The 9,723-nt window shown below is 43.6% G+C and overlaps 1 protein-coding gene across 7 annotated transcripts in view; it reads left to right on the top strand.

The window, feature by feature from the left end:
- Positions 1-8,263, top strand: part of STXBP6 (syntaxin binding protein 6) — a 273,957-nt gene extending 265,694 nt beyond the window's left edge. For all 7 annotated transcript variants that reach the window (XM_060004744.1, XM_060004745.1, XM_060004743.1 and 4 more), the window contains one exon: positions 5,201-8,263. In XM_060004744.1, coding sequence (XP_059860727.1) covers positions 5,201-5,224 — 24 coding nt within the window. In that variant the 3' untranslated portion in view covers positions 5,225-8,263. The remainder of the gene's footprint in view (positions 1-5,200) is intronic.
- Positions 8,264-9,723: the final 1,460 nt, after the last annotated feature.

Here is a 9,723-nt window from a genome sequence, read left to right on the forward strand (position 1 = left end):
GGAAATGTGGACCATCTTTACTTCCTACCCAGAAGTTTAAGGCTCCCATTTCTGGGAACAGGATGGGGGTGGGGGCAGGACAGGTGTAAGAATATCCCTCCTCTGTTAGCCAGTGCTTGAAAGAGGACTGTGGGCTCTTGTGCTTACTTTTCCATGCTGTCATGAGCCTCGCATCCTGTGTTCTTATCTCTTTACTATACAAAAAAGCAAATTCTAGTCCCAGGGCACCGCAGGGCTAGTTTCCCCTGTGGAGGGGCCTTGGACCTCCTAAGGCTGACCTGACTAGTGCAGAGCTGCCTGCAAAATTCCCACCTGCCTCTGGGTCCAGATAATGGTGTTTTCCACATGCCTCAGGTGTACACATGCACTGAAAATGTGCCTTTCTGAAGGGGAAGGGGGAGTTTTTATTGGCAGCCAGCTATCTAAGGCAGTCACAATCCAAAGGAAAGAGAAGCCCTGTTGGTCAGGTGATAAAAGAGGATTTATTACTGTTCTTGTACTTTGGATCAAAGGGCAGCTCCTTTCTGGCTAGTGATTTTGAATTTAGGTTTCCAGAAACAACTTTTGCTGATAATTGTTGGCATGTCAGACTCATGATCTGGCCTTTCAAGATAGGCTTTTCAGGTGACCTTTGGGGAAAAAATTAATGTGCTTCAAAAGAAAACCCCGCTTTTGCTGAGGAACCAAGAATGGACAACCTGAAAAGCAACGGGAAAAATCTCCCCAGGTCAGCCAGGCCGGCCCCTTCCCCAGGCTTAAGCCCAGGCCCGACTGCAGATCCAGATCTGAGTGGGTGCATCTAGCCTGCCCTTCCTGCATCCCCTTTGCACAGACCTGTCTCGTTGTGTCATCAATTCCCTATCATGACAGTGTCTTACTGTACTGCTGCCTTAGGGGCCCATTTGGAGTTCAAACCTGGCTGAAAATGCAGGCAGCCCTGCTGGGGGCCAGAGCCTGTCTTGCTGCGGCTGTCACAGAGGGAACAAGCTCAGAATTGTGGTTCCCCTCATCCCTTCTGCAGCCTTCGTGATATAGAAATAATGATGGAGTGGAGATGTTAGAATTCCTACCCAACTTCATTTATAGCAACAGCAACTGTAGTGATTTAAAAGGGGGATGGGCAGTGGAAGTCTGGGGGAACATTTAAAGTGTTGATTTGGAGAAGAGAAGACTACAGGAATTATTTTTTAATTGTCTTCAAGTCTGGGAAGGGCGATACTGCAGCAATTCTTTTTCGTGTCTTGTTATACAGAATAGAGCACTCAATGGTGCACTGATAACATTCTGCTAAAATAAGAGTTTAGATTAATGATGAGGCCATGAACCAGGTTACCAAGGAAGTCTGTGAAATCATTCTTCCTAATGCGGAGTAGACAATACCTGGAGGTCATCCATGTCACTATCCGCCCCAGAGGAGGTCATACAAACACTGGGTTGGATAACCTAACCAGATGGCCAGAATTCTTGGCCCTGGTCACCCTGTTTCCCTGATACTGTGGCCAAGTTTGCTAGGTAGTTGGGAAGACAGTATGGTATGGTAGTTAACATCTTGTGTTTGATTTAGCAACTCCATGACCTTGGGCAGGGGCTTAATTTCTCTAAGCCCCAGTTTCCTCATCAGTAAAATAGGGCTAACTAATAATAGTACCTTTCTCCTAGGGTGTTGAGAGAATTGAATGCATTCAAACCTATAAATTGGTTAGTACAATACTTGGTGCATATAAACCTCAGTTAATATTAGTTATAATTGTTTCCATAAAAATGGTTTCTGCTGAGCCTGCTCCAATCCATCAAGTGATGAGCACTGTAGAGGGTTGGAGAAATGTGACTGAGGATCCCAGCACAGGGGTGGGGAGGGACTGGTGGTGAAGATTTTGTGCCCTCCAAAGGGGGGGTGGGAGGGCCTCCTGCTGAATGCTGACGCTTTCTAAACACAGAGCAGCCCTTGCAAACAGGACCTGTCAGAACAGAAACTGATTAGGCCCCCAAAGGCACAGGGGTCTCTGGCTTTGACCACTGGGAGGATTGGTACCAGCCAGTTCCCTATTTCCGTAGAGATGGATGCGGCAGGGGGCAGTCTCCACTTACTCTGGCTTCCTCTCCTGTGGGTGGCGTAAGGGTTGGGGGGGAGGGGCTGCTAGTGTCTCTTACTGTGTTTGAGGGAGTGGGAGAGAGACACAGTAATAACCAGACTTGCAGTTTTCTAAAACTGCACGTCTGGGATGTGTGCTTATGAATCACCAGCATGGGCAGGATTCCTCAGGAGGAGGTTGACCTCTTGAGATAAGGGGTGGCTATTTTCCCAGGGACCAGGACTCCTGATTTGTCCCACTAGTGTAGGCTGTCTGTGAAGATGTCATTTCACTGGCCAAGCCCCTGCCAGGCCTACTGGTGAGGAGAGAGTTCAGAGATGGAACCCAGGCCTTCCACCACTGCCTCCCCAAACATGGCTCTGTTGACTCATGAAGAGTGGGCTGTGTTTAGACGTCGAGACACAGTGCACTTGTTAGAGCCCTGACAGAGAAAGGCAGTGCTGGGTGACAGTTCCTCTGGGCTCCCTGGTTGAACAAGAGCATGCAAGCTCAGCTGGAGAGTAGGGCACACCTTCTGGACTGCAACAGAAGAGGCTATCTGTGGCTTTCTCGATTTTCCCAGGACTCCTACAGTGACCCGGGTACATTAGTGAGTGGATCACCTTTGTAGGAGCCTGCCATCAAGACATGTGGGCGCTTGACTCCTGCAGAGCCAATGGAAATGTGTCTGCAACCCCTCTCCACCGGCTGTGTTCAGCCTGGCTTGGGAAGCGTGGTTCCTTCCTGAGCTATGAGCTTGGTACAGTCTCAGACCTTAGGGAAGTCAAGCTCAGCCACAGAGCAGCCTGCTCACTCTCCTCTGCTTCAGAAAGTGCAGCAGTGCAGTGTGTGCAGTGCTTTGACGCCTGCGTGGGCTGGTGAGTCAGCAGGCGAGAGGGATACCCACACCTAGGCATCCTCAGATGCTGTTTATTTCCCACAGAAAAGAATTGTGATCTGCCCTGTTCTGCACAGGCGCACATTTGTAGGGGAGGGAGTGGTGAGTGGCATTTCCCTCACTGGCAGGGAATGGCTGCCTCTGTCCCTACCACGGTCATCTACTCCCTGTGGGTCTGAGCTAGAAGGGACCTCAAGAGTCCAGGCCTCTTAAAAAATACCCCCTGTATGAGTAACAACTTTTTCTATTATTGTTGTTTTTTTCTATTATTGTTGTTGTTATTTAGATGGAGTCATTTACACAGCTTTGAAAGAGAAAGCTTTCCACGAAACATTAAGAAAACAAAAATATAGCAAAAGGAAGTTTTTAACTTCTCTTCTGTAGGAACTCTGACATCTACATTAATCCATAAGCATTTGAGTTGGAGATGATATTTATAGACAGGAGGAAACTGAGGTACGGGGCAATTGTGACTTCGCGCTCAAGGTCATACAGCAGATTTGTAGCAGGGAAGCAACAGTATCGTGCCTTCCATATTCTAAAGCTTCTAACTCCCAGGAAGTTAAAGAAAAAACAAAACAAAAAGAGGTAGCGTGGAAATGATGCGCCTTTACGCAGAAATACCTCAAATGGCAAAATGTCCAATCCATATGTACTTCTGCAAAGCTGAACTGGCACGGGCCCGCCCGGCTGGGGCTCCCCTTAGTGCCAGTCCCAGCTGCACCGGAGAGGTAACCAGGGTCTGGTGTGAGAAGCAACACGACTGCTGCTGAGGATTAATGACTGTGGGTAAATTGGCAAAGCCCATTAGCTGAAGGTTAACAGCTGAGTGAATAACAGGACAGCAGCACTGATCAAATATTTATGCTGGGTATTCATTATGCACAACGCTTAACAGCTCTGTGTTGATTTGAATGGTCCACATCGCTAAATAATGTATTGAAACTAGAGACAGAGCAAGAAGCGGAGGCCATACAGTGGAGGGGCTCAGAGTGTGGCCAGGGAGTGGGACGGATCTGAGAGAGAGCCCTGGCTCTGCCATTTCCACCCACCATGTTTCCCGGACTGTAAACTCTTCGAGTTCAGGAGTTAACCTTCTTGGCAAAAACCCACAGCACTGAGCACAGCAGCCTGGACACACTCAGGGCTTCACAAACACCATCTGACACCCACAGCACTGAGCACAGCAGCCTGGACACACTCAGGGCTTCACAAACACCATCTGACAGTTGACTGGCTGGTGGCATCAGCACTGCAAAAGGTCCTTGGGGGTATTCACTTAGGCTGGCTTCACCAGGTACAGGCACCTGGAGCTCTTCCAGCTGACGCTGCCCAAGTAGAGATTAATTTAGCGACATGACTACCCCCAGTAACTCCAGCCCCAGTCTCAGGGACTAGTCCCTAATACCAGACTCTAGACACATGAGGGATCACAATTCAGCCTCAACCCTGCTTCTGCTTCACGTCAGTATATGGGCTCCTTGGAAGGGATCTGGCTAAGGAAAGCAATGTCAGATTAATCTTATGTTTTGTACCTGCATACATTTCCTTAAATACATTATCATGGGCTCCAGCTGGGCTTGGGAAGCTACTGAATGATACAGTGGTATTTGGTGTTCCCATTTATACAGATCTAACATTTCAATAAACCACATTTTTCAAATACCAGTGAGAGCAGTAAGTCAAGGTCTGAATTTGGTCTATTGTTCAGTCCTGGTTGGTAAAACAGTCTAATTGTCAAGTGCTTTGGACCTGGTTGAATGTCCAGGATATTACGTGGATTATTGCAGCTTGTTTGTTTCTCTACAGTTGGTGATTTTTAATACTTTACGAGATGTCAGTAAATACATTTGGAGAGTGTTGGTCTTCCTGGATAACTAGTAACCTGGGAGCCCAGAGGCCTTTGTTTCTAGGGTAGGTCACTCATTCTGCCTCTACTTTGGCTCTTCCATTTGCTCCTTCAGTGGCATGAAGGAACATCACGTAGCACGCTCCCTGACCTGGACACGTACACCAACAACACTGGAAGGACGAGTGACAAATGCAGTGCTCCGTGGACCGTTTAGGGACACGCTGCACATGTACTAAGGGCCACTGTGCACTGTAATGGTGATCTGCCTCAGCAAGAAGGATCTTGGTGTCGCTTCTCATCGCGGATGTGGGGAAGGAGCAGCAAAGGAACCCTCCCCACTGCTGATAACATCTTACTTGTGTCCCTTTCTCTCCTTAGCTTGCCATGAAGCACAAATGCTGAGAAACTGCCTCTCCTGGTGACCTCTGAAGAGAAAATGAAGTTTGTTCAGCAGTTTTTACAAGAATTCTGGACCTCCGCTTGCTTTTTTTTTCCCCAAATGTGGACATTTAGGTTATTTTTCCTTTACAGATGTTAATATGAGAGAAAAGGTGTTGTGTTTATACATTTCCCTAATAATCTTGCTAAGAAATGCTGCAAGCATCAGCTTCATTTTTTTCCCACTGTGTGTATGCGTGTGTCTGTATGTGTTTCTTCTTTAAGGCTTTCTCGGTTTTTTTTTGGTAGTTTGAATATGAAATTCGGACCAAATGATATATTGAACTAGGTCTAAACTGTATTTTTTTCCTGATATTAAGCAGGAAGACATTTTAATGTGGTGACGTCAGATGTTATTGTTCCTGGTTGGAAATAAAAGTCAAGCAGTGATTGGCTTCACTCAGTCTCTTAGGTACTCTTAATTTGAAGGTTAAGATTCTAAATCCTGAGACACAAATCTGTATTAGAAAAAACAATTGGATTTATCAGGGGAAACAGCAGTCTTAGATTTTGCTTTTTGTGTAGGAACTTTTTGCATGAGCCATCACCAGCATTCAAAAAAACAAATCAGAGTCACAGATAGAAATCTACTTTCTGAGCTACAGTTTAAATTCTTCCATTACTTGTTTCCAGGCTGATTATTTAGAATTACCGTATAAAGGATAAAATTTTGACATGAAAGACCTAAGGAAAAGCCCATTTAAAAACCTCTGTGCATTCATGAATGTTTCTTTGTCACTGTCCCAGATTACGGTAGCCGGTCTTGAAAAGAGCTTGGATTTTTATCAAGAATTGATTTGTCCAGATAAAGGTCTGTGTAAAGGATAATGTGAAAAGATACTACATTTTAAATCTTTTTTCTCTTTTTACGAAGTCATGCCTGTTTAGAGACGCCTTCATGATGTCCTTGGGAAATGGCCTTCGGTTCTTGGTATCTGATTTTTGGAGGTTTTGATGTTGTTATTGCTATTAATCTAATTTAAAGTGTGGGTTTCTTGACAAATTGCATTTCATGGCAATTGCAACTTGCCTGGTCTGACATAAAACAGCACAGTCATGAAGCCTTTACATTGCAGTCAGACTGAATGGGGTTGGTTCATACAGCTCCTGATTTTGTATCACTCAACAGAGGCCTGGATTTTCAGTCTGGGAGCTTGGTTTCTTAGAAGGTTAAAATGCTAAATATAAAAGCTGTGCTTTGTCGTCCTGAAACAAGGAGGCAAGCTGTACATCCCAGATACATATGCTCAGCCTCCCGCTGCGATGCACTGATTTTTTTAAGCTGCCTGGATCTTCAGGACCCCTTTCTATTCCTTCCTACCCATTGAGGCCATGTGTATTGCAGGCTCTTACACAGCAGCATATGATGACTTTGGGATTATTTATGCTGATCTAAATAGCTTAAGTTCTCCTGATAAAAGCATTCCCAGGGAGATAGAAAATTGGGCTATTGTGGGGGAAAATGATCTTAGTCACTATGTGTCAAAAGGGAGATGGGATTTGCCAGAGACAACATTTCTGAATCCTCTTAGGGAGATGATCCAGTTCAAGAAAACTCTCTGTAAAATTTATCGGGTAAACTATATACATGTACTATAATATTTTGTACTTTTATTTTGATGTCTTAAAAGTTTAAAGCAGCAAGGAACTTGCTGTCTGGTGAGTACCATTGGAAGCATTTACAATTTCTAAGAAAAGCTGAAAATCTCACGCCACATAGGTTTTCTTTGCAGGCCTCAGTATAGAAAACGCATGTGCGCGCGCGCACACACACAGATATATTCATCTTCCCGAAGTGGATTCTAGCTTCAGATAGACAGTTGGTATAAATAATTGAAGTGGTAAGTCTAAAACGCCCCGACAATCAGCCAAACTCGATTTGTCGCCACGTATCTAACATCAGTGTTTGTGAAGCTGCTTCTAGAGTAGCAGAGGGTGAGGTCATAAGCATACCGTGAAATTTGAGATTTTTCCCTCTCCGGTAGACTTGTGATAGTTACTCTTCATAAATATAAGTACTCCACATCTTGCCCTCTTTCCTCACTCTCTGCTTATCCTTTTAGACTTAAGTCTTCTTGGAAATATCCAGGATTTGAAGAAAGCCTGTCTGCCTTGTTTTTACCTTCCTCTATGGATTTGCTTCCAGACTGTGGTCATGTCCTTGACCTCCCTGTGTCCAAGTCCTACTACCTAGGCCTCTGCCCACAGAAGAGGCCAAACAGCAACCCCAGTCCCTCCCGGACCTCCTGACTTCTTGCACAGGAGCGAGTCCTGTGATGACGTACATGAGGTTCTTTGCTATCCTTTTGTAGAAGGTGCTTCAATACAAAATATTAATACAATCTAACCTAGAGAAAATTGCTAAAATGACTCACATTATTTGGGACCAATTCAGTGGCTTGCTAAAATACATTTAATTTCTTTGTTTCATTTCTGCACCTCACTACTGAGTTTTGGAAATACTACATTTCAGTGAAGGATTTCTTAAATTGTATTGACAACTCGTAAAGAAAAGAGACTTGCCAGTGTTCTCACTTCTTCCTGGAATGTAGCTGTAGTATTCTTCCCTAGTACTATTAGGTACCTGTGTACAGGAAGTAGACAGTGATTCAGGTTAATGTTTCATATTGAAGGTATTTGTAAAATGTAACAAGATCAGTAGTTAACTTTTTTAAGCTCTGAAAAAATAAAGATTATGTGTTAGACTTAAAATTACAGTGAAATCTGTCTTAATACTACTTTTGTGGCTAACAAAGGTTATGCATTTATGTAAAAATATTTACAGAATGCCCTCAATAAAGGATATTAAAGATAGGTTTCGCTTTTAAATTTTAGAATTGTGGCACTGCTGATGTCTGTTGTACAGTTATTAATTCTTCAGAAGTTCCCTAAGATGTCAAATATCATTTTTGTTCCTTTCAGAGACAAGTAACACCTGCTCTGTGATTCACTAATACAGCAAACTCTAATTTTGTCATTAAATATTTGAATTCTGTGATGAAAGTTCGTTTCTCTCCGTTATTTGGGAAATCTCTCAAACACTACCAGATAGGTAGGCAACGTCACACTTTTGTTGCTAATGGGAAGACCCTGTGTGCCTCCAGGAGACCTAAGAATTGGGATTAGCATTCTGATAACATTTCTTCATGGACATTCTAATGGGAGAACTTGAAATGTAAAAAAGACTAAAGAGCTAACTAACCTTAATTTAGACAATGAGCTTCTATCCAGCAAGAGTTAAGTTTTTTTATTTTCTTCTCATGGGCAAAGCAGTTAAGCTGATTAGTAGTTGCCTTTCTGCTGATATTAGTGATGTGCTCAACTCAAGTACATATTACTGCATGTGCCCTCATTCAGCAGACTATTTTCATGTCCTTTTAAACTGGAAAGAAGACTTGATCAAATTATGTCAATCTATTTTTATGGGAAAGCAAATGCAACTTATTGCATCGCCATTTGCTTTCAAGGCAAGTAGCTTTGGTGATCGCTGTAGCAAAACAACCCTCTGTAGGTTGGCATAGACACAGTGAAGCAGGCAGACTTTGAAATATTTCCTGGGAGGACTGCAGGTGGAAGGGAAAGGCTACCACCTCCACTCTCCAGAGAAAAAAGGATAGATGGTTTGCCTAGATGAGGACTTGGCCTTTAGTTAATTAGGTATTTAAAGGCACCGTTCTTGTGAACTAATTATAAACCCACTGACTTGCAAAGATGAGCTTTTCTTTCAGTATAATTTTTGTTAGCAATTATACCACAACCAGCTCTCAAATTTTATGGGAGAATTAATACAAATGTATATTTTTTTAAATCAGTAATGCCTTTCCTTCTTGCTGTCAACGAGGACATGCTTAGAAAAAACTATAGTTGTCCCTTGAATAACGGGTTTGAACTGCCTAGGTTCACATGCATGTGGGGTTCTTTTCAATAGATGCATACTACAGTACTACGAAATCCACAGCTGGCTGAATCCAGATTCAACCAACCACACATATGGAGGACCAACTGTAAAGTTATAGGCGGATTTCTTATTATTTGGGGGGTGACCCTTTCATTGTTCAAAAGTCAACTGTATTGACTTATCAATCATCATCTGCCTAAACAAGCAGATTGAGGGCAGGGTGAGACAGAAGAGGGAGGATAAAAATACCAGAAATAAATTTCAAACAAGTGCAAATGTTTCCATATTATTCCCTGATGATAGCCATCCTGTGTCCCTCCTTTCCCTGGCGTGGGCAAACCTGGGTGGCAGCTGGACATATGTATGCACATCCACATATGCATACACACAGCCGGCATTAGAAAAGATACACGCACCCTAACGTTCATTGCAGCACTATTTACAGTAGCCAAGACATGGAAGCAACCCAAATGTCCATAGACGGAGGAATGGATAAAGAAGATACGGTATATATATATACAATGGAATATTACTCAGCCATAAAAGGAATGAAATACTGCCGTTT

This window comes from Delphinus delphis, chromosome 2, assembly GCF_949987515.2.
Source record: "Delphinus delphis chromosome 2, mDelDel1.2, whole genome shotgun sequence".
NCBI classification, from domain to species: Eukaryota; Metazoa; Chordata; class Mammalia; order Artiodactyla; family Delphinidae; genus Delphinus; species Delphinus delphis.